Source organism: Rutidosis leptorrhynchoides, chromosome 6 (assembly GCF_046630445.1).
Source record: "Rutidosis leptorrhynchoides isolate AG116_Rl617_1_P2 chromosome 6, CSIRO_AGI_Rlap_v1, whole genome shotgun sequence".
In the NCBI taxonomy this organism is placed as follows: Eukaryota; Viridiplantae; Streptophyta; class Magnoliopsida; order Asterales; family Asteraceae; genus Rutidosis; species Rutidosis leptorrhynchoides.
The window spans coordinates 339,359,023-339,384,946 of NC_092338.1; the positions used below are offsets into that span (position 1 = coordinate 339,359,023).

The following is a 25,924-nucleotide window of genomic DNA, read 5'->3' on the forward strand; positions in this document are numbered from 1 at the left end:
GTAATTTCAATTTGCGATTATAATTTTAAGTTAGTTGTAGTAATAAGGTTAGGTTAGTAAAGTATTTTTAAGTTTTTATAAGTTTCTTTTATTTTTCCGTCACCTTTTATTTTTCAACCATTTTTCTTTTTCGACCTTTTGCGACGAACTCTTTTTCTCTCTCATTTCTCGCTATTCTAGTTTTAGGACTTAGAATTTTTTCTACTTCTTATCTAAATTTCTTAAAATTACGAAAATTTATTTTAAGTGGTTAAATTAATAGACATCAAAATTTTCTGGTTCGTAGTAATAGTTGGATTTGTACGTGGACCGGGTTATTGGAGCCAAACAGTCCTCAATTATATTGAGACCAAACGAATCCTGCCCCTCTGCTGCATCTTTTGGCTATTCGAAACGTGGGCAAAATCAGAAAAGTCTATTGATTGGATAACTTATTATAATTTTTCTTTCCTTTTTTAAAACTAATAGGATATTCAGTGAATGCACCGAGCAAGACGTTCATCACCTTTTGTACGTTCACCACCTGTAACTAGATCAAGACATTTAGCAAATATAACCGCCGTTGATTTTTCTTTAGAATCGTCATCCAGTCGACCAAGTACTTCAGTTCAAATTTCCGATAATCCATTTTTTGAACCCGACCTCACAATTGAGAATCCAGAAAATATTCAGGAACGGTTCGTAGATCCTGAACCATTAAACTTTCCTCCGGAACCACCAATCATTCAAACAGAGATTGTTGAGGAACGAACCATTAAATCAGAATCATCTAGTGATACCGATTCAACAAATTCAATTATGGAGAATCTGGAACCTTTAAGTATGGAAGACCGAATGAGAGCTAAACGCACTGGCCAAGGTCACGCAATTACTCATCCAGACATTAATGCGCCAGATTATGAAATCAAAGGACAAATTTTACACATGGTGACTAATCAATGCCAATTTAGTGGTGCGCCGAAGGAAGATCCAAATGAACATCTACGTACCTTTAATAGGATCTGCACACTATTTAAAATTCGAGAAGTGGAAGATGAACAGATATATCTCATGTTATTTCCCTGGACTTTAAAGGGAGAAGCCAAAGATTGGTTGGAATCGTTACCTGAAGGGGCGATCGATACATGGGATGTTTTAGTTGACAAATTTCTTAAACAATTCTTTCCTGCATCTAAAGCCGTAAGACTTCAAGCAGAAATTGTTACGTTCACACAGAAACCAAATGAAACTCTATATGAGGCGTGGACAAGATATGGAAAGTTATTAAGAGGATGTCCGCAACATGGTTTAGACACCTGTCAAATAGTACAAATATTCTACCAAGGATGCGACATCACTACAAGAAAAGACATAGATATAGCAGCTGGTGGTTCTATTATGAAGAAAACCGAAACTGATGCTTACAAAATCATTGATAACACTGCTTCCCACTCACATGAGTGGCACCAAGAAAAAGATATCATTAGATCATCTAAAGCAGCTAGAGCCGATTCTAGCCATGACTTAGATTCCATTTCCGCAAAGATAGATGCTGTAGAGAGACGAATGGAAAAGATGACTAAGGATATTCACTCAATACGAATTAGTTGTGAGCAGTGTGGAGGACCACATTTGACAAAAGATTGTCTCAGTATTGAATTAACAATGGAACAAAGAGAGAATATTTCATACATAAACCAAAGGCCTGGAAATAATTATCAGAATAATTATCAACCGCCAAGACCGATTTACAATCAAAACCAAAATTATAACCGAAATATTCCATACAACAACCAACAAGGTCCTAGCAATCAACAAGTATCCAATAATACTTACAACCAGCAAAGACCGAATTTTCAAAACAAACCACCACAACAAACCGATGATAAAAAGCCGAATTTAGAAGATATGATGACGAAGCTAGTTGAAACTCAAACGCAGTTTTTCACATCTCAAAAACAAACTAATGAACAAAATGCTCAAGCATTTAGAAATCAACAAGCTTCTATTCAAAATCTGGAACAAGAAGTAAGTAACCTAGCAAGGTTAATAGGTGAAAGAAAACCGGGAAGTCTACCTAGTGATACAAATGCTAACCCCAGGAATGAAACAGCTAAAGCTATTACCACAAGAAGTGGTACAACACTTAAACCACCTGAAATACCTGTAACTTCTGATGAAACTATTCCTACTCCACAAGAACCACAACCTGATCAAGATAAGGAAAAAGAACCGGTAGTTGAAAAGGTTAATGAAAATAACACAGTTAAGGATAAACCTTATGTTAAACCATACCAACCACCACTTCCTTACCCGAGTAAAATGAAGAAAGAGAAACTTGAAGCCGAGCAATCCAAATTCTTGGATATGTTTAAACAGATAAATGTAAATCTTTCTTTCATTGATGTGATTTCAGGAATGCCAAGATATGCTAAATTCTTGAAAGATCTAATCTCAAATAGAAAGAAAATGGAAGAACTCTCGGCTGTTACTATGAATGCTAATTGTTCAGCAGTGCTGTTGAATAAGATACCAGAAAAATTATCTGATCCAGGAAGTTTCACAATTCCATGTTTTCTGGGTAGTCTTAGTTCAATAGAAGCATTGGCAGACTTAGGTGCTAGTATAAATCTAATGCCGTATTCATTATACGCTAAACTAGACCTTGGAGAATTGAAACCAACAAGAATAAGCATACAACTAGCCGATAGATCAATAAAATATCCTAGAGGGATAATGGAGAACATGCTAGTTAAAGTTGGTACTTTAGTATTTCCAGTAGATTTTGTTGTTTTGGACATGGAAGAAGATTCTCAAGTTCCTCTCATATTAGGAAGACCATTCTTAAACACGGCTAAAGCAATGATAGACGTGTTCGGTAAGAAACTGACCCTAAGTATAGAGGATGAGAGTGTTACCTTTTCAGTTGATAGAGCAATGCAACAACCACAATCTGCAGATGATACATGTTATTATATTCAAACTATAGATGCACATGCAGAATTATTAGAAGAATTTCCAGAATTACAAGGAACAGGAGAATGTTCTTTAGGAGAAGGTAATGAACAAATTGATGAAGCTGAAATGTTAGCTACACTTATAGCTAATGGATATGAACCAACAACAGAAGAAATTCAAATGCTAAAAGAAGAAGACAGATATCGATATAAATCATCGATAGAAGAACCTCCGAAATTAGAGTTAAAGCCACTTCCAAACCATTTGGAATACGCTTATTTACATGGTGAATCTGAATTACCTGTAATAATATCGTCTTCTCTTACTGAAAATGAGAAATCACAACTCATTTCTGTGTTGAAAGCTCATAAACCAGCCATTGCATGGAAGATTCATGATATTAAAGGAATAAGTCCTTCGTATTGCACACATAAAATCCTTATGGAAGAAGGTCATAAAACGTATGTGCAACGCCAACGAAGACTAAATCCTAATATGCAAGATGTAGTTAAGAAAGAGATTATTAAACTGCTAGATGCAGGTTTGATATATCCAATTTCTGATAGCCCATGGGTAAGCCCAGTTCAATGCGTGCCTAAGAAGGGTGGCATGACTGTCATTACAAATGAGAAAAATGAGCTTATTCCTACTAGGACTGTAACAGGATGGCGTGTATGTATTGATTATAGAAAATTAAATGACGCCACCAGAAAAGATCACTTTCCCTTACCTTTCATAGATCAAATGTTGGAAAGATTAGCCGGAAATAGTTACTATTGTTTTCTAGATGGATTTTTCGGATATTTTCAAATTCCAATAGCACCCGAAGATCAAGAGAAAACCACATTCACGTGCCCTTATGGTACTTTTGCTTACAAACGCATGCCATTTGGACTTTGCAACGCCCCTGCAACCTTTCAAAGGTGTATGATGGCGATTTTTCACGACATGATAGAAGAATGCATGGAAGTATTCATGGATGACTTTTCAGTCTTCGGTGATACATTTAAATCATGTCTAGTTAATCTGGAACGAATGCTAATTAGATGCGAAAAATCAAATCTAGTACTTAATTGGGAGAAATGCCATTTCATGGTTAAAGAAGGCATCGTTCTTGGACATAAAATTTCAAAAGAAGGAATTGAAGTGGATAGAGCTAAAGTAGATGTAATTGCTAAACTTCCACATCCAACCAATGTTAGAGGAGTTAGGAGTTTTGTAGGGCATGCCGGTTTTTACCGACGTTTCATAAAAGATTTTTCTAAAATTGCCACTCCTATGAATAAACTCCTAGAAAAGGATGCGCCATTCATCTTTTCAGATGAATGTATCAAATCTTTTAATATTCTTAAAGAAAAACTCACTAATGCGCCGATCATGATAACATCAAATTGGAATCTACCATTTGAACTAATGTGCGATGCAAGTGATTTAGCAATGGGAGCCGTTTTAGGACAAAGGATTGAAAAACGATTTCAACCTATATATTATGCTAGTAAGACGTTACAAGGAGCACAAACAAACTATACAACTACTGAAAAAGAACTCCTTGCTATTGTCTTTGCTTATGACAAATTTCGATCATATCTCGTTCTAGCAAAAACGGTGGTCTATACCGACCATTCTGCTCTTAGATACCTATTTTCAAAACAAGATGCTAAACCAAGATTAATCCGTTGGATCTTACTCTTACAAGAGTTTGATATTGAAATCCGAGATAAAAGAGGAGCAGAAAATCTCGCCGCTGATCATCTTTCTCGTCTTGAAAATCCCGAATTAGAAGTTCTAAATGAATCGGCCATACAAGACAACTTTCCTGATGAATATCTATTAAAGATAGATTATAAAGAAATCCCATGGTTTGCAGACTATGCAAACTACTTAGTTTGTGGATTCCTTGAAAAAGGATTATCGTACCAAAGACGAAAGAAATTCTTCAGTGATATAAAACACTATTTCTGGGAAGATCCACATTTGTTTAAAAGTTGTCCCGATGGAATAATACGCCGATGTGTATTTGGAGATGAAGCTAGTAAAATTTTAAACCATTGTCACACAGGACCAACAGGAGGGCATTATGGGCCTCAACTAACAGCAAGAAAAGTTTATGAAGCTGGATTCTATTGGCCTACAATTTACAAAGACGCACACCTTCTTTGCAAATCCTGTGATGCATGTCAAAGGGCCGGAAAAATAAGTCAACGTGATGAAATGCCACAAAATGTCATCCAAGTATGTGAAGTATTTGACATTTGGGGTATTGACTTTATGGGTCCATTTCCAAAATCTCATAATAATTTATATATACTCGTAGCCATTGATTATGTATCTAAATGGGCGGAAGTACAAGCTCTACCAACTAACGATGCACGAGTTGTAGTCAACTTTTTAAAACGTCTTTTTGCAAGGTTTGGAACACCGAAAGCTTTAATAAGTGATCGGGGTACTCATTTCTGTAATAATCAACTTGAGAAAGTTCTTAAAAGATATGGAGTAACTCATAAAATCTCCCCGCATATCATCCACAAACAAGTAGACAAGTTGAAAATACCAACCGAGCTTTAAAACGTATTTTAGAGAAAACCGTAGGATCAAATCTGAAGGAATGGTCCATTAAATTGGAGGATGCACTCTGGGCTTTTAGAACAGCCTACAAAACTCCAATTGGAACCACACCTTTTAGACTTGTTTATGGAAAAGCATGTCATCTTCCAGTAGAAATTGAACACAAAGCATTTTGGGCTTTGAAGACATGTAATCTTGATTTACATGAAGCCGGACGTCTACGATTAAGTCAACTAAATGAATTAGAAGAATTAAGACATGAAGCATACGAAAATTCGTTAATCTATAAAGAAAGAACGAAGAAATGGCATGATAAAAGAATCAGAAGTTCAAAAGAATTTAAAGAAGGAGACAAAGTTCTTCTTTTCAATTCACGATTCAAGCTATTTCCTGAAAAATTGAAATCAAGATGGTCTGGACCATTCATAGTCAAAAGAGTTTTCCCATACGGAACGATAGAATTGATAAATTCAAATGGGATTGAATTTAAAGTTAATGGTCACAGAGTTAAACATTACATACATGGTCCGATGGAAGTCGACAACGAAGTTAATCACAATTTCGACACCACAGCTAACTAAGTGTGGGGAGAATCAAGTCTTTAAAGGATAATATGTATTTCTGTTAGAGTTAGATTGTCTGTTTTCGTGTAGTTCTCGAAAATGGAACACGTATGGTCTTTTCCTAGCAGACCCTAAAGAACTAGTCTTCTCCCCCCATTCTGAATTTTTATTTTTTTTAGGTTTTTACAAAATGAAGACTGCCTGTGAACTAAACCATGGTCTAATGCTACACGCTTTGATCACTAAAAGAAATAATGACATACTCCCGAGTGAAATAGTATCAGTAATAAGAGAAAGAATGGACGGAGTTAGAAAAGAATCCAGATGCGAAGATAATAAGTTACAATTTGGTAAAGGAAAATCAAAATCCGCAGCGAAAAGAAGAGCACGACACCTAGAAAGATGTCACAAATGCGGAAAATGGTCACATGGAGGTAAATGTTCAAATAATCAAACCTATTCAAATACCGAATTTGTTACTTTATGCAGAGACGGACCGTTCATATGTTTAGAAGAAAAGACACTGAATGCTCGAGGTTACGCCTATGTAGCCATGGAAAACCAATTAAACCGACTATCTTATGAATGGGATAGATCATATAACTAAGAAATCTATTTCACAGGTATGTCTGTACAGTTTTTATTTTTATTTTTATTTTTAACCTTTTGATAATAAACGCTAATTTGTTCGCTAAAAAGTATTAAATTGGTATTGAATAAAATTAGGTTTGGCGACCGAAATTATTGATATCATTCAAAAATTTATTACATCACTGCGAAATTTAACGTTTATTCTTAAGGTATAAATATCTTTAATCAATCAACCCAAAATATTTCAAAAATTCGTCATGAGTTAAATTAGGTCTTGGAACCGAAATTACTTTACCGAAAAGAGGGGCGCATATTTTTGATAATATTTGATTGATTAAAGTGGGATAAAAAGACAAAAAGATTTTTAATTTTATTTTTTTTACCATGTTTTTAAAATTAATATTTAAATCTTAAATTAATATTGTAAACTTTGTAAAAACAATATATTTAAAATTGTAAATATTTGAAAAATTAATATAAGTTTGGTATGAATTTATAAATTTTTAAATTAAGTTTGGTGTGAATTTTTAATTTTTAAAATATGAATTTTTAATTTTATGCATTTCAAATTTTAAGTTTGGTGTGAATTTTTAATATTAATTTTGAATTTCATATTTAAGTTGTGTGAATTTAAAAACAAAAATTTACTTTATCTCATTAAGTTAAGAATATGATTTTTAAAATTCGTCGTAAGTTGAAGACTAGGTCTTTGAACCGAAATTGCTTTACCCAAGGGAGGGACGAGAACTTTTATTATCATTATTTTTAATCTTTTTGATTTAAAGTATGCCAAAAACATTAAAAAACCCAAAAATCTTAGCTTTTAAAACAATCGCTACAAAAAGACAAATTTTAAAATTTTGTCGAGAGACGGACTAGGACATCGATCCGAAACGACCTCGTCCTAAATAACAAGGGAAACAAAATTTTAAAATTAATTTCTTAATTGTTTTCAAAAGTTAATGATTATAAAAAAAAAAAAAAAAAAAAAAAAAAACAAACTCCGCGAGTCGCGGAGTTTGAAGAGTATTTCACCGCGACTCGCAGAGGGTCTAAAAATCAGAAAACAAATATACCCGCAGAACAGATCAGTCCCCAACCCAAACCAAAAACATACTGCGAATTCTGCACGAAAAAACCCCGAAAATACACCCAAAAACACCCCAAAAATCCCAATTTTTAACCGTTAATCACCAAATCTTTTGCTAAAATCATGTTGAGAAGGATGCTATCTAAGAATTACTCAAGAAAAACGGTAAATTTCTACACCTAAACACCATTTAATCCGAAATTTGGTGTTCTTGAGCTATTTTTTTCCCCAATTTGATTTTGATGCTTTTTAGTGTAATTATGCTTAAATTGTTTATGTATTATGCTTGTATAACCTATATTGATGCTGTTTAACATGATTAGAAGCCTTAAACTTCAAATTTTGAGTAATCTAGGGTTTGTGTTCTTGAGCAATTTGGGGCTTTTTGATATAAACAGGTTATGGCCGATTTTTGTCATGAATTGTTGCTAAATTAAGTAGTGTAACATGTTTAGGTAGTTAAATGATCCAAACTTTGAGCCTAAACATGATTTTGAGAATTAAAGTGGACTTTTTCAAGTCTAAAATTCATGAACTTGATTTTTGAAAGATAATGCCATTTGAGACTTGTTTAATTGCTAGTAATGATTATTTTGACATGTTATTTGAGTTGAATGCTTATAAACTTGGCGAACATTTTCGTATATACTTATTTGAAAAAGTGTAGATTTGATAAAAATGTGAAAATGAGCTTAAGTTTGATATAAATTGATAATGTCATTGTAATTATTTTGATTGATGATTTTGCTGACACTAATGCATATTTGGATGCACAAAAATTGTGTTTGATGTGTTTTGCAGAATGAAAGGGGTGAATCTTCATCCCAAGCCCGCAATGCTCCTGCTGAGAATTTGGAACAACAGGAGGTGGATAACTACTACAAGCAGGATATACCTCATCCAGTCATGACCTTTTCTGATATGCACTTGGAAGAGTTGCACCCGAACCTGAGATTTGACAGACTTTGGATAGATTATCCAAAATATCAACAGGGTTTGCATACTCTTCATTCTAAGGTTGTTGAGGTACCGAGGGTCATAGAATGGGGACCCTTAGAAGCTGTAGAATTGGCCGGGCCAATTAGGGAATTACTTGTACAGAGGTATGGTAATTCTTCTTTTAATGACTGGATATGTTTATTCACCATACGTAGACCTGTATATAAAGTATGGTGTGAAGAATTGTTATGTAGTATAGAGTTGAATGATCGGGTAGCTAGTTTAACCGATCGTTCTTTTATTAGATTTTTGTTAGGCGGTTCGATGCGCCACATGTCTTTACTAGACATGGCTCAGGCTTTACGTATATATACGCCTGAGGAGTTAGCGTCTGCCGATTGTAGAGGATTGATACTAAACGGTAGAAAGATAGATGAGAATTTTGATACACACGGTGTGTGGAGTCAAATGACAAGCCATCACCGTTTCAAAGGGGGAAATTACTCTTATTTGGATATAGATAGAGCCGAATTAAGAGTGATACATAGGTTTTTAGCTAATTCGATTACACAAAGGGGTAAGAACAAGGAAAAAGTAAATGAACAAGATTTGTTTTACCATATGTGTATTCGAGACCCACAAAGCGCTGTAAGTATACCATATTGTGTGGGTTATTATTTATCAGCTATGGTTCGGGGGATGCGACCACATAGCATAATAGGAGGTGGTATTTTTATTACTTTGATTGGTGAATATCTCGGTGTGGATATAAGTCGGGGGGGATTATTAGTAGAAGAACCAGAACCCCGCGATACTATAGGTTTAAATGTATACCATGGTGCGAAAGTTTTGAAGAGGCGAAATAACGCCGCAGTACGATACCATGGTAGACATCCACAGGTGGAGAGAAACCAACATCAAGGTAATGTAGGAGGGGGGAATGAGATGCAAGAAATGCATAGGTTTATAGCTTCTCAGGAATACAAAAATGCTAGACAGAGAGCATTTGAAGATTGGCAAGTTCATCAGAACCAGATCATAGCTCATTGCCAACATATAGGTAGAAACTATATTCCTACACCGAAACCCATCTTCCCTCCTTGGTTTATAGAGATGCAGCCACCGTATCCTACGTATGACCCTGCCGAAGCATTCTATAGCACTTATGGTTATGCCTGGAACCCCTATTGGTACCAATATCATCCTTAGTTTACTTATTATTTTTTTATTATTTTGTAATTTGTAATTATTGATACGTTTAATACTTTTGTTAATATTGTAATCATTTTTATAATTATCTAACTTTTATTCTTAGATTTTAATAATTTTTGAATGTGGGGTAATGTACCAAACTTCAAAAATATGTATATATGTTTGCAGTTTATCTTATGTACACAACAGGGTAAAACAACGCATTTTCAAAGACTGGCATTAAGTTCAGCAAAAGCAACTAATTTTGACGACAAGATGCAAAATATATGTGAAATAACAACAAGACGGAATGAACAAATGATGTGCACCATTTATCATTCAGCAAACAAACGCCAATATATTTGGAAACTTTGGTAAAATTTAATCATTTTCACACTAATCACCCTCAATAATTTAAATTGTTACTGATTTCTTGCAAATGAGGGCATTGCAAGATCTTAAGTGTGGGAAGGGGTTAAATTCTTTCGGATTTTAAAATTTTTATCTTAAACACTTGGTTACCATTAAAAATACTAGTAAAGCAGTAGTTGTATTAGAATCTAGTGCTCTCTGATAAAAAAGAACAGCCCTGGTCTTATATACTGACTACCCAATTCTAGTAAAATTTTTCAAAATTTTCAATTAAATGAATTCAAAATCATGTTTATACATATTTATGAACGATAAAACTAGGTTTTAACACCAAAATTATTGTTACCTCGGAAAGGACATAAATTGAGAAACAAACTAAAATGTTAAAATTCATTTAAAATGGAATAGAGGACGATAAAAAGGAAAATAAAAGCCAAGTGTGGGAAAATTTACCAAGTTATCTTAACATATGTCACATATATCTGTAACAAATAACTGAAAATACTTTTGCTTTGGACTAAACTAAACTGTTTTACCCGATGAAAGAAAAGAAGAGATGGATCTACACGATGAATCAATTCCATCATTAAAAGGAAGTAAAGTCTTCCGAAAAAGACACGCGCTTCTTGATTTAGGTCATGAAGTTGTCGTCCAGACCAGCTGTAGGTTGACGAAAAATCTAGAAAAGTCATCACTAAAATCAGCAGGAAATCCACGGACCTCAGCATTAAACAGGGTCGCCATGTGGTCAGATTTATCCTAACCATGAGAAGGATTTATCTCGTACAATGGGGGGCACCATGCAAATTAGCTGGATAAGACTAATGAATCAGATCCCCAGAAAGGATAATCTCCTTAAAGATTAAAAATCAGCTTTTAAGACTGATATTACTCAATCCTAGAGATTGACCTTAAAGATTGAGAATTACAAACTCATGGAATTCAATGATATCTAAACTCGAGCTTGAACGAGAAAATATTTTGATCAAAATTACAAACCGATTTGTTTTCTGAAAACCCATTTTCAATGCGTTCATTACCATTGAACGTAAAATCCTAGGAATTCACCTGGAATTCATTAGGTCACCTGAACTAAATCGGGTGTCAACCGTAAGAACGGTGGTTGCATAGTGGTCAAAGACAGGACCTTGTGCCAGACCGAAAAATTATAAGGGTGAGCTTTACTATTGCTCCTACCAAGGATAGTAATTGCGTCCGACACGTTATAGACCATAATCAAAAGCATGTCACGGGACATTGCCTTAACAGTTGCTTGTTCAACGCTTTCCTTTACAACCGGACGGTAGTTTACTGAAAGGTAATATACGGGACAAGTAAACTGGACGTGTTGCTTTCCAAATACAAGGTTAGCAAGTGGGTGACACAAAACCGCAAGTTTTGAGCTAAAATTTTCAAATTTAAAACCCACCAAACCCACAAAAATATTTTGCAAACACCGGTAAAGGGTTATTCCGGAAAACTTATCTAGGGTAAAAACTAGATTTCAAAAGATCAAATGTTTTCATAAAGATCCAATTTCCTTAATGGATCTAAATTTTTATAGTCATGTGGGACTGTAAACCATATCGTTACTACCATTGTTTATACCACCGTATAGAAATCACTGATGTACAAAGTGTGAAGAATAAAGAAGTGATTCTAGTATTTCAAGACGATATTGCTTGAGGACAAGCAACGCTCAAGTGTGGGAATATTTGATAATGCTAAAAACGAACATATATTTCATAGCATTATTCCTCAAGAAAGACAAGCTTTTAGTTGCAATTGTTCTATTTACAAGTAATATTCGTTTAAATAATAAAAGGTGAAGACAAAAGACAGATTCGACGAATTGAAGACGCAAACGACCAAAAAGCTCAAAAGTACAAAAGACAATCAAAGAGGTTCCAATTATTGATAAGAAACGTCTCGAAATCACAAGAGTACAAGATTCAAAACGCAAAGTACAAAATATAAAATTGTACGCAAGGACGTTCGAAAATCCGGAACCGGGACCAGAGTCAACTCTTAACGCTCGACGTAACGGACTAAAAATTACAAGTTAACTATGTATATAAATATAATATAATATATAATTAATTATATTAATTATATATATATATTATATTTATAAATAAAAAAAACCGTCGGCAGAGAAAGACTCCAAGGACTGAGCTGTAATTTCATTCTCCGCGACTCGCGGAGTTTGAAGAGGCTTTTGCCGCGAGTCGCGGAGCCCTAAATTTGAAAACTGCCTATAAAGCCAACCGAATTCTGATCAAAAACCATCATCTTTTTCTTCCTCATTCATACGTAAAATTTATATTTATATTTATAATTTATATTTTAATTTTAATTATAATTCTAATAATAAGGGTATGTTAGCAAATGTTGTAAGGGTGTAAGTCGAAATTCTGTCCGTGTAACGCTACGCTATTTTTAATCATTGTAAGTTATGTTCAACCTTTTTACATTAATGTCTCGTAGCTAAGTTATTATTATGCTTATTTAAAACGAAGTAATCATGATGTTGGGCTAATTACTAAAATTGGGTAATTGGGCTTTGTACCATAATTGGGGTTTGGACAAAAGAACGACACTTGTGGAAATTAGACTATGGGCTATTAATGGGCTTTATATTTGTTTAACTAAATGATAGTTTGTTAATGTTAATATAAAGATTTACAATTGAGCGTCCCTATAAATTACCATATACACTCGATCGGACACGATGGGCGGGGTATTTATATGTACGAATAATCGTTCATTTAACCGGACACGGGAATGGATTAATAGCCACTAGAATAATTAAAACAGGGGTGAAATTACATTCAAGGGTAATTGGTGTAATTGTTAACAAAGTAGTAAAACCTTGGTTTACACACAGTCGATAACCTGGTGTATTCATTAAACAAAGTATTAAAACCTTGTTACAATTCGAATCCCCAATTAGTTGGAATATTTAACTTCGGGTATAATAATAATTTGACGAGGACACTCGCACTTTTTATTTATGACTGATGGACTGTTATGGACAAAAACCAGACGGACATATTAAATAATCCAGGACAAAGGACAATTAACCCATGGGCATAAAACTAAAATCAACACGTCAAACATCATGATTACGGAAGTTTAAATAAGCATAATTCTTTTATTTCATATTTAATTTCCTTTATTTTATATTTAATTGCACTTCTAATTATCGCACTTTTATTTATTGTTATTTAATCGCATTTTTAATTATCGTACTTTTTAATTATCGCAAGTTTATCTTATCGCACTTTTATTATTCGCAATTTCATTATCGTTATTTACTTTACGCTTTAATTTAAGTCTTATATTTATTTTATATTTTACATTAGGTTTTAACTGCGACTAAAGTTTTAAAATCGACAAACCGGTCATTAAACAGTAAAAACCCCCCTTTATAATAATAATATTACTTATATATATGTTTGTATTTTTATAAAAGTAAACTAATATAGCGTTGAGCTTTGTTTAAAAATTTCCCTGTGGAACGAACCGGACTTACTAAAAACTACACTACTGTACGATTAGGTACACTGCCTATAAAGTGTTGTAGCAAGGTTTAAGTATATCCATTTTATAAATAAATAAATATCTTGTGTAAAATTGTATCGTATTTAATAGTGTTTTCTGCTAAAATTAATAACTATTTTATATACACCTCGCATAACATCAACCTCTCATCTATTTCGGTATGTAAAATTAATCTAAACGGTGGATTAAATTAAACATAACGGTCGATAAACTGAACATTTAGAAAAAATGTTAACGGTCGATTAATTAAAAGTAAAGAAATAAAGAATGAATTTAAAAAAATTGTAAAAACATGACAAAAACCCAAATTACAAAAATACCTCCAAAGTTAAGGGTATTTACATGCGTGCCATTGTGAATAGTGTAAAGTCTCATGTACGTTAGTATATTATGTCTCATGGACTTTAGTATATATATATATATATATATATATATATATATATATATATATATATGCATGCTACAAGAGGTGAGAACCTTGGTCGTTTGACCACCAAAACCACAATAGTCCAACCCACTTTTTACACTTGTTTTTTCATTCTTTCCCCCAACTATAAACACCTTACACAAACTACCCCAAACTCTAGGGGGTTAAATCGTCAATTTTGTAAATCAAAATAAAAACTCCACCCAAAGCATTCGACAGCCCGTATCTTCCTCCTCGCTCCGAATTAAATTTCACCGACCACTACGTTAAACTCGAAATATTATTATGAACAAAACGAGACTAACTACGTTCGAAACGGACACTTTTTAAAAAACGCTAAACACAACGACAGCCCGTATTTTCCCGCTCGCCGCGAGTAAAATTTTTTCAAGAGCAACGTCATACTCGAAATAATTTTATGAACAAAACGATACTAACTACATTCGAGACGGACACTTTTTAAAAAAAGCTAAACACAACGACAGCAAGTATCTTCCTGCTCGCCAGGAGTTAAATTTTTTCGACATCACCGTTAAACTCGAAATAATTTTATGAACAACGTTCGACAGACACTTTTTAAAAAATACTGAAGACGACGACACCTACAACGGCGCTTAACACATGAACCGTTTTCCCGGCCGAAATCCTCCGCCTCATCGCGCGGGCCTGACCCGAACTCGTTTATAAATAAAAAAATCGTTGAATCTACCAATTAGACAGTCAATTCTGTAACACATCTAGATCTTCTATCTATTTTAATTTTAATTCAAACGATCTGATTAAAATTATAAAATCGATTTATTCAAACGATCGACTTGAAACATTAGTTAACATACACATGCAACAGCCATAATTTATTCTTAAATATTTTAATTACTTAGAATTAAAAGATGCTCGGTGGTAACATTTATTAGACGAACAAGAGGATCGATAGTGACACAAGAAGCATTAGCAGCAAAGTCGTCCTTAATTTCGTATTCAATCGTACATTTCACAAAACACGATGATCTTGTTTCATCTTTAGGATTCTCTTTGATCTCGAACCTAATCCGATATAAGGTAAATCCGAAATCAAAATATCCACCTTCCACAGCTTCGGTATCTTTGATTTTATTCTCATCATCAACCTTCGTAAACTTTTCTTTGCAATAATTAATTTCTAAGCCTACATATAGTATGAATAACGTGTCATTAATCAAGTTATGCTTTTCTTTGTAATACTTAATGAATGACGTTTTTGCGGTTTTCACTAACCGGAGTGTTTTCTAACTACTTCTATACCGAAGCAAGCAATCATAGAATATGTAACACATATTAAACTGGTATGTTCTCAAAGGATCACGTATGAATTCCTATTATATATCTAGTAAAATTCAAGTAACGACCGTTAAATATTTAACGAAAAGTTAACAAAAAAGTAACGAAAAAGCAGAGTTGTTACACTCAAGCATCATAGGTCTCTGGAATATTTATAACGTACAACACATCTTAAGGACTAAAACGCGTATAAAAATAAAAATTTGCTACCAATTTTCCTAGGAAAAATGCATCGATTTTCATCTTGTGAACATAGCTCTGTTACCAATTTGTCCGAGTAAAATCGTTTTCTGTGGGTACCAACAATTATTTTTACAAGTATGTTTTTCTGTGTATGCTTCACTGCTTCTTTATGTTTCTGCCTCGTATGTTTACTTTTATATTATAGGATATCGCTGTCAATAGTTTACGAGATATAAATATAGTAAACGAGATATAAGTAAGATATGAAGATAATAAGCAAATCAAGAACTGAAAGATACCTAAAGTTTGAAGAGCAACCTTATTTTGGTAATAAGCATTATAGAAGTTGTAAATGAGGCCATGAGGGAACATTTTCAGACTCTGTGACGAAATGTTTTCTTAGTATGTGAGTCCTCTTTTGTTTGTGTTAAGATGCGGAAATATGTTAAATATGGCATCATTAACTATTTGATCATAGACGTAAGTGATCAGAGTAAATTCATTAGACCACTTCCAACCATGACATTCTTCCTTAAAAATTTTTAGCGTCATATCAGCTTTCTCTCTCTACCTTCCTTACCACTTCCTCCCATAACACTCCTATAACATACTACTATCAACCATAACATATTCCCTCCTCATTACATACCTCATAAAATTAATTAAATAAATAAAGTTACAAGTTAAAAAGCTATTAGTGCATATCAATATTGCACAAGTGAAAAAGTTGCTGCCCTGAAAAATGCTTGGTGAAGAAATTTTCCAGCACGAAGCTACTTATGCTATCGAAGCATACCCATAGCACATACAATGTCAATGGAGCCCTCCATAGCATGGCCGAAGCATACTTCATAGCATGATCAGGGAGTGGTCTTTCACTACTTGAATACATATATATTTGTTTGACTCTTGTCCTTGTTGGGTTTTTATTTTTATTTTTTTATTTATTTTTTATTTTTTTATAAATAGTTCACTTTGAAAAAGAGCTTTAAAATTGTTACTAGATGATCATAACTTTTGCAATATTATCGACCCTAATGTTCTTCAAGGTCAAGACATTGTGTTAGCATAGTTTGCTTCTGAAATTGAAGTTTGACTTTTCACGAGTTATCATTAATAATTGTTGTTCTTCTTTCAATCTGTAGTAGTTCTTCTTCATATTGTTGAAATAATAATAAAATTGGTTGTTGGTGGATGTAGTTGGTGAAATAAGTGGATGGTTGTTGGTGAGTTGTAGGTAAGACATTTCATTACCTAACTTGCCTAACTCTCACCAAATCCCAATCCTTACTACTATAAATAGAGCCATAAACAAGCATTCAAATCATCCCAAAACACATTCTTCTTCTTATATTCTAAGAGTATAATAGAGAGTTTGAGTTTAGTCTCCTAATTGCAAGAGATATAAGCATTAGTAATTATCCTTGTAATTAGAGAGAAGTTGTAATTCCTATTATTCTTATTAGTGAAACGTTTCTTTCCTTGCCCGTGGTTTTTACCCTATTGGGGTTTTCCACGTTAAATCTCGGTGTTCCTTTATTATCGTTTTCATATTATTACTAGTGGTTTGCTATAATTCGGTGTCACTTTTCTCAACAAGTGGTATCAGAGCTAAGGTCTAATATCTTGTGTGTTAATCTACTTATCGTATGTTCTGTGGTTGCCACGAGAGTGGAACGTCCACATCAGAAAATAAGTAAGATTATTTTCACTCGGTAAAAGTCCTTGGGTGTTATTTCAAGAAAAAATAATATTGTCGAAAAAAAAAATTGTAATTATAGCAATGTCTACGAAATTTGAAATTGAAAAGTTCAACGGGAGTAACTTCTCGTTATGGAAACTAAAGATGAAAGCTATCCTGAGAAAGGATAAGTGTTTGGCGGCCATCAGTGGACGTTCCGCTGAAGTCACTGATGAAAAATGGGAAGAGATGGACAGCCAGGCTATCGCAAATCTTCATCTGGCACTAGCAGATGGCGTTTTGTCTAGCATTGAAGAAAAGAAGACGGCGAAAGAGATTTGGGATCACCTCGTAAAATTGTACGAGACCAAATCACTCCACAACAAGATATTCCTTAAGAGGAAACTTTATGCGCTACGCATGAATGAATCTACTTCAGTTAATGAGCACATTAATTCTTTGAATACTCTATTTTCTCAACTCGCTTCATTAAGCTGCAATATAGAGCCAAAAGAACGTGCTGAACTTTTACTTCAGAGTCTTCCTGATTCGTATGATCAACTCATTATTAACTTAACCAATAATGTTCTCTCGGAGTATCTAGTCTATGATGAAGTTGCGGCTGCTATTCTAGAAGAAGAAAATCGGCGCAATAACAAGGAGGACAAACAGGCCGGTTCACGACAAGTAGAGGCCTTATTGGTGTCAGGAGGGAGATCAACGGAACGTGGCCCAAGTGGGAGTCACAATCATGGTAAACTGAAGTCTAAAAAGAAGAGGACCTATACATGCTACAATTGTGGCAAGAAAGGTCACCTGAAGAAGGATTGTCGGAGTTTAAATAACTCAAATCCTCAAGGAAATATTGCAAGCACTTCAGATGATGGGACTGCTTTGGTTAGTGAGGCAGTGGTAGCAAATGAAGGCAGAAAGACATTTGTTGATGTCTGGTTATTTGACTCGGGAGCTACTTTTCACATGACCCCTAGAAGAGAATGGTTCAAACAATATGAACGTATCTCAGGAGGATCTGTATATAGTTGCAATGATCATGAACTAAAGATCATTGGAATTGGAGATATCATTCTGAAGATGCACGATGGTACAGTTCGTACTATTCAAGGTGTACGACATGTGGAAGGTTTGAAGAAGAACTTATTGTCTTTAGGACAATTGGATGATCTTGGTTGTAAGATGGTGATACATGATAAGATCATGATAATCAAGAAAGGCACGGTTGTACTTATGAAAGGAGAAAAGGTGGGTGCTAATTTATACATTCTGAAAGGCGAGACGGTACAGGAATCGGAAGCATCTGTTGCTTCGAATAGTTCAAGTGATAAAGTTGCTATGACATGGCATCAAAAGCTTGGACACATGTCTGAACAAGGTATGAAGATTCTTGTTGAAAGAAATCTTATTCATGGTCTTACAAAGGTATCGCTACCTTTTTGTGAGCATTGTGTAATCAGTAAGCAGCATCGTCTAAAGTTTAACACATCAAATTCTAGAAGTAAATTGGTTCTAGAATTGGTTCACTCTGATATGTGGCAAGCACCAGTTCAATCCCTAGGAGGAGCAAAGTATTTTGTATCATTTATTGATGATTACACTAGGAGATGTTGGGTGTACCCAATCAAGAGGAAGGCGGATGTGTTTGAAGTTTTCAAAGTTTACAAAGCGCGGGTTGAACTTGAATCTGGTAAAAAGATCAAGTGTTTGAAGACAGATAATGGAGGAGAATACACTGGTGATGAATTTGATAAGTTTTGCAAACAAGAAGGTATCAAAAGGCAGTTCACAACAACATACACTCCTCAACAAAACGAAGTGGCAGAGCGGATGAACAGAACCTTGTTAGATAGAACAAGGGCGATGTTGACAACTGCAAGCTTGAAAAAATCATTCTGGGCAGAAGCAGTAAGTACTGCCTGTTACGTGATAAATCGGTCACCATCAACTGCAATTGAGTTGAAATCGCCGATGGAAATGTGGACTGGAAAACCAGTTAATTATTCTGACCTTCATGTATTTGGAAGTCCTGTGTACGCAATGTACAATTCTCAAGAAACGACAAAGTTGGATCCGAAGTCCAGAAAGTGTTTGTTCTTGGGGTATGCTGATGGAGTTAAGGGGTATCGCTTGTGGGACCCCATTGCCCACAAAGTAGTCATCAGCAGAGATGTTGTCTTTACAGAAGACAAAGATCTTGAAGATGTTAGCACTTCAAAAGAAACTATACCGATACAGGTGGGTAATGAATTTCATAAAGATTCTTCTGAAGCAGTACCAGAGCACGATGAAAATCAAGTAGTCGTTGATGAAGCTCCAGCGACTCGTATTTCTAATCGGGAAAGGAAACGTCCAGGGTGGCACTCAGATTATATTATGGAAAGCAATGTTGCATATTGTCTTCTAACAGAGGAAGGAGAGCCAACAACTCTTCGCGAGGCACTAAATCATTTAGATGCATCTCAGTGGATGACGGCTATGCAGGAAGAAATTGAAGCTCTTCATAAAAATAAAACATGGGAACTTGTGCCATTGCCGAAAGGTAGAAAACCTATTGGAAATAAATGGGTGTATAAGATCAAGCGAAATGGCGATGATCAAGTGGAGCGGTATCGTGCAAGACTGGTGGTTAAAGGATATGCTCAGAAAGAAGGTACAAACTTTAATGAAATATTTTCTCCTGTAGTTCGACTTACAACAATTCGAGTAGTTCTAGCGATGTGTGCTACATTTGATTTGCATCTAGAGCAGCTAGATGTAAAAACTGCATTTCTTCATGGAAATCTTAAAGAAGAAATTTATATGCTTCAACCAGAAGGTTTTGAACTACAAGGAAAAAAGAACTTGGTTTGCAGGTTAAAGAAATCTCTGTATCGTCTCAAACAGGCGCCGAGATGTTGGTACAAGAGATTTGATTCTTTCATAATGAGCCTTGAATATAACAGACTTTATGCAGACCCTTGTGCATATTTCAAGAGGTTTGGGGACAATGATTTTGTCATTTTGCTGTTATATGTAGATGACATGTTGGTTGCAGGCCCCAACAAAGATCGTATTAATAAGCTGAAGGTTCAATTGGCTAGGGAGTTTGAAATGAAAGACTTGGGTGCCGCAAACAAGATTCTAGGGATGCAAATTCACCGAGACAGAAATAATAGGAAGATTTGGCTTTCTCAAAAGAATTATTTGAGAAAAATCTTGGAGCGTTTCAATATGCAAGATAGTAAGCCAATCTCAACCCCATTTCCTACTAATCTCAAGTTATCCTCCGTTATGTGTCCTAGCAGTGAATACGAGAGGAAGGAGATGTCCCGAGTACCGTATGCATCAGCAGTGGGAAGTTTAATGTTCGCAATGATATGTACAAGACCAGACATTACACATGCAGTGGGAGTAGTTAGTCGGTACATGGCAAATCCTGGTAAAGAGCATTGGAATGCGGTAAAGAGGATCCTTAAATACATCAAGGGAACCTTAGATGTTGCATTATGTTATGGGGAACCGAAATTTATTGTCAAAGGGTATGTTGATTCAGATTATGCAGGTGATATCGATAAAAGTAAATCTACCACTACATATGTTTTCACATTTTGTGGTGGAATAGTAAGCTGGGTTTCAAAACTGCAGTCAGTTGTGGCGACGTCAACAACAGAGGCAGAATATGTAGCAGCTACTCAAGCTACTAAAGAGGCAGTATGGTTGAAAATGTTGTTGGAGGAACTCGGGCACAAACAAGAGAATATCACTCTATTCTGTGACAACCAGAGTGCCTTGCATCTTGCAAGGAATCCGGCATTTCATTCAAAGACAAAGCATATACGAGTTCAGTATCACTTCGTTCGTGAGAAAGTGGAAGAAGGAACCGTGGATATGCAGAAAATTCATACTGACGACAATGTGGCCGATTTTCTAACAAAGTCAATCAATCGTGACAAGTTTATTTGGTGCCGTTCCTCATGCGGCCTAGCAGAAATGTAAACAACATCATTGGCAAGGAAGGATTATCGTGTGAAGATTGATTGAGTCTTATATCAAATCTTCAAGTGGGAGATTGTTGAAATAATAATAAAATTGGTTGTTGGTGGATGTAGTTGGTGAAATAAGTGGATGGTTGTTGGTGAGTTGTAGGTAAGACTTTTCATTACCTAACTTGCCTAACTCTCACCAAATCCCAATCCTTACTACTATAAATAGAGCCATAAACAAGCATTCAAATCATCCCAAAACACATTCTTCTTCTTATATTCTAAGAGTGTAATAGAGAGTTTGAGTTTAGTCTCCTAATTGCAAGAGATATAAGCATTAGTAATTATCCTTGTAATTAGAGAGAAGTTGTAATTCCTATTATTCTTATTAGTGAAACGTTTCTTTCCTTGCCCGTGGTTTTTACCCTATTGGGGTTTTCTACGTTAAATCTCGGTGTTCCTTTATTATCGTTTTCATATTATTACTAGTGGTTTGCTATAATTCGGTGTCACTTTTCTCAACACATATGTCACTCTAATCCACAATGATAACATTTATATATTGATTTTCTGCTATCAGCAGACCTGCCCCTGCTCTTGCTTCTGCCTATCCATTTATTTTTGCTACTCATTCGTTGTCTCCCCCAATTCTCTGTGACAAAGGCATGGGTCTGATCTGTGTCCATGTCCTTTCTCCTTGCCTCTTCACTGTATAGGGCATCCTTGACCATTGACATGGTAAGTTTTCCATTCGGGGCTGAGTTGCTGAGTGTTACGACTAGCGTCTCCCAACTATCAGGAAGAGAACTAAGTAGCAGTAGCGCCTGAACTTCATCGCCAAGAGGTATCTCTACAGACGATAACTGGTTGACCAAGCTCCGGAACTCACTGGTATGCTCGGCAACCGAAGTTCCACTTTTAAGCTTCATGTTGACTAAACGCCTCATCAACAGGGCTTTATTCCGAGCAGTTTTGGCCTGGTACATGTCCTCCAACTTTTTTCAGAGGACATATGCGTCTGTCTCTTGTGCAACATGGTGGAAGACACTATGATCAATCCATTGACGGATCAGACCAATAGTTTTACGGTTTAACTTCTTCCACTCTTTCTCTTTGGCGGAATCATGATTTGTACCTTTTAATTCAATAGGGTTCAAAAAATCTTTACAGCTGAGGAGATCTTCCATCCGAGGTTTCCACTGCGTGTAGTTGGTGGCAGTGAGCATAATCATGTCTCCGGAATATGATCCTGACTCTTTTGTGGACATTATCACCTTACAAATAATTTTTCAACACAAACGGGGCTGAAAACTTCAGAAAACTCAAATACTCGACCAACGCTTCTAACCTAGCTCTGATACCAGTTGTTCTTCTTTCAATCTGTAGCAGTTCTTCTTCATATATCCTCTCTTAATCACAACAATAATGACTTTCATTATTATTGTTCATATAATATAATTGGAGTGATAATGTAAAGCAGAAATTTCAAATTTATTGAAGATTAAGAAAAATACCTTACTGAGTGCAATGAAGTACCGTTACGGTATTTATCCAACACGAGCAGTAGCAACAAAGGAATACGCTCAATATAATTGGTGATTTTTATCATGCCAGTATCATCTAGTTGTTAGCAAGGATTCACAAGTTGGTGACGTGTTTAAAAGGCACCCGTCTTGCATACGAGGTTAGAACTTAACAATTCTGTTTTCTTGGGTTTCTGTATATTTAACATTTATGTTTAGGTTTACTTGATTAGGAAATTGATACGTAACAACTATTATTAGGAAATATTATTTGATGGAGTTCTCGGTTCGTGGAATACAAAGACGAGAATTTGGATGTTTTGTGTCAATGTGAAATGTTTTGCTAGTGTTTGTTCTAACATTTGTTCAATGTTTGTCATGATCAATTGTTTAGTATCATATAGATCGATTGATCTTGTCAACCATATACTGATTAAAGTCTAAATCAATTTGTATCAAATAGATCGATTGATCTTGTTCAATGTGGAGGTCATTGGTTTGAATTCACAAAACTAAAAAAAAGTAATCCCTTCATAGTCACATATGTTCACCCGCGATGATTTCGAACTGCAACAAAGCGATTAGTCGCCATGGTATTAGGTAGCTCGCAATGCGAGTCACATAGTACCATCAAACTAATTTCTTAGTAGTGATGAATTATGGTCAAATTCAATGTTTTATACAAGTTAAATGTCCGAGATATACAAAGCATTTTATCCAAAATAAAAAATAAACACCACACGAATAGTGGTTTGACTTTCCAACATATGAAAACTGGTATCGTGGTAAGGTTTGACTTTGAGGCTAACTCAAAAATCAGCCTATAATCCTAAGAATTAGTCTTCACTTTTCCAACTTGTTTAATCTGGTTTAAGTTCCTCCATAAGTACTTTCCACTAGCCATGTCAACAAATGCCCAAAATCCATTTTGACCCATCTGAAGTTTCATAAAACAAGATTAACATAAATACATAATAACATGTGATCATAATAAATTGTTACATAGTACAACATTCCTACAAGGAATATGCATGTACCTTTATGAAGTTAGTTTGTCGTTTGGTGACCGATGAATCGTCATTGAAAAGATTGTCTTCTGTATCAGAAGTTGTTCGAAATGACTTCCATGCGATATAACCGGCTAAAATCGCTGAGAAAAACACTAATATAAATCTCATGGGACACATTTTGTTGTTAACAAAAATGGTTTATTTGTTTGTGTTTGATATTTTTGAAGATGAATGAATGAAATGATAGCAGGTGAGGAAATAAAGGTTTGGTTGATTGTATGTTTATGGGTTAAAATATAGTCGTAATCGTTATCTATTGAGGAACACGTCTCTCCCACTTTGATGTACGTCGTGGTCTCCGTTTTACAAAGTCAAAGATGGCTTCACCTACTACTTTTATGATTCTATGTCATAAGGGTATTATTGACATTTTTCATCTCTTTTTATGACCTACGTTCATAATTTGTATACTTATGTTGATCGTTAGAAATTTTTTTCAACGAATATATATATATATATATATATATATATATATATATATATATATATATATATATATATATATATATACATAGGGGCAGGATCAATGGGGAAGTAACCAGATGAAAGGGGGGAAGCAAATTTTTTTTTTTTTTTTTCGTTTTTCTTGGAATTTTTTTTTCCGGCATCAAGATCACACGAAAATATGAACATTTAGAAGAGACACTTCGTGATGAATGGTATTATTTAGGCAGAAAAACGATCGACAAAAATAATATTCAAGATAATATTGTTCGTGAAGAATATGAACGTTTTTTTTCCATGTTTTGTGAGGTAAAATTTAGCCCGATTTAGAGTTTAGGGTTTATTCCCCAAAACACCAAAACCTAAACCCTAAACCGTTCGTGTTAAAACTCGATCTAAATCCTAAATCTAAACCCTAAATCTAAACCCTAAACCCTAAATTTCTAAACTCTAATATCTAAACCCTATAAACCCTAATATCTAAACCCTAATATCTAAACCCCAATAGCTAAAACCTCAACATACGCTCGAAAAACACGATAATTGTTATATATTACTTCTTCGAGCATTTCCCCGCCAAAATAAAAACATTTATCACAAAGTGTCTCTACTAAATGTTCATATTTTCATCTCATCTATAATGTTCGTGAACAAAGTTTTTTCAAAAAACGAAAAAAAAAAAAAAAAGTTTTTGCTTCCCCCCGCTTCCCCCCGATTGGTTACTTCCCTCTTGATCCTACCCCTATATATATATATACATATATATATATATATATATATATATATATATATATATATATATATATATATATATATATATATATATATATATATATATATATATATATATATATATATATATATATATATATAGTGTGTTTTTGGCCTTGCATAATGCACGGCCCAAGAGGTAACAGTTCAAATAATTTGGCTAACTAATGTTACTATTAAACCAAACTTCATGAATAACGGTCATGTATAGAATAAATTGACAAATGAAAACCATGTGTATAAGTTGGAGCTTATCAAACGCAAACAGACCTTGTTTACGAGGTTGGACATTCCTTATATTGATCACGCAGTCCAGATCTGTGACCACCTGTGGATAGCAAAAATCAGTTAAACTGATCATAAAAATGATGTTCTGCATACTCTATCGTATAACATATGTTAAATATATATATATATATATATATATATATATATATATATATATATATATATATATATATATATATATATATATATATATATAAGGTGTACATATCGTACGACATTACATACGTTAACTATATTTAAGGTCGACGAACGAGGGGTTTGTTTGAGGTGAAAGCTGACCGCCTTGAAGAATTGGGTAAGTCTAGAATATTATTTGTTTCAGCATATATTTGAGGTTGTTCGTAAGGATTACAAGCATGGTCAGGGAAACCATTTGTTGGCCACAAGTCAACATATTTAAGGTAGCTTCTTTTAGTAACCCACTAAATGCA

The 25,924-nt window shown here is 34.5% G+C and overlaps 1 protein-coding gene across 1 annotated transcript; it reads right to left on the minus strand.

The window, feature by feature from the left end:
• Positions 1-23,477: 23,477 nt before the first annotated feature.
• LOC139852425 (uncharacterized) lies at positions 23,478-25,631 on the minus strand. The gene is made up of 3 exons (XM_071841719.1): positions 25,476-25,631; positions 23,958-24,070; positions 23,478-23,857 (listed from the first exon to the last, which is right to left on the minus strand). The coding sequence occupies exons 1-3, from the start codon at positions 25,582-25,584 to the stop codon at positions 23,750-23,752; spliced, it is 330 nt and encodes a 109-aa protein (XP_071697820.1). The 5' UTR covers positions 25,585-25,631; the 3' UTR covers positions 23,478-23,749.
• Between the last annotated feature and the right edge of the window lie 293 nt (positions 25,632-25,924).

Excerpts from the sequence above, each read along its gene's own strand:
- LOC139852425 (XM_071841719.1), bottom strand. The coding sequence starts at position 25,584 with ATGCAGAACATCATTTTTATGATCAGTTTAACTGATTTTTGCTATCCA. Across the intron at positions 24,071-25,475 it reads TGTCCAACCTCGTAAACAAG|CGATTTTAGCCGGTTATATC; the intron begins GTCTGTTTGCGT and ends TGTTTTTCTCAG. Across the intron at positions 23,858-23,957 it reads GACAAACTAACTTCATAAAG|ATGGGTCAAAATGGATTTTG; the intron begins GTACATGCATAT and ends ATGAAACTTCAG.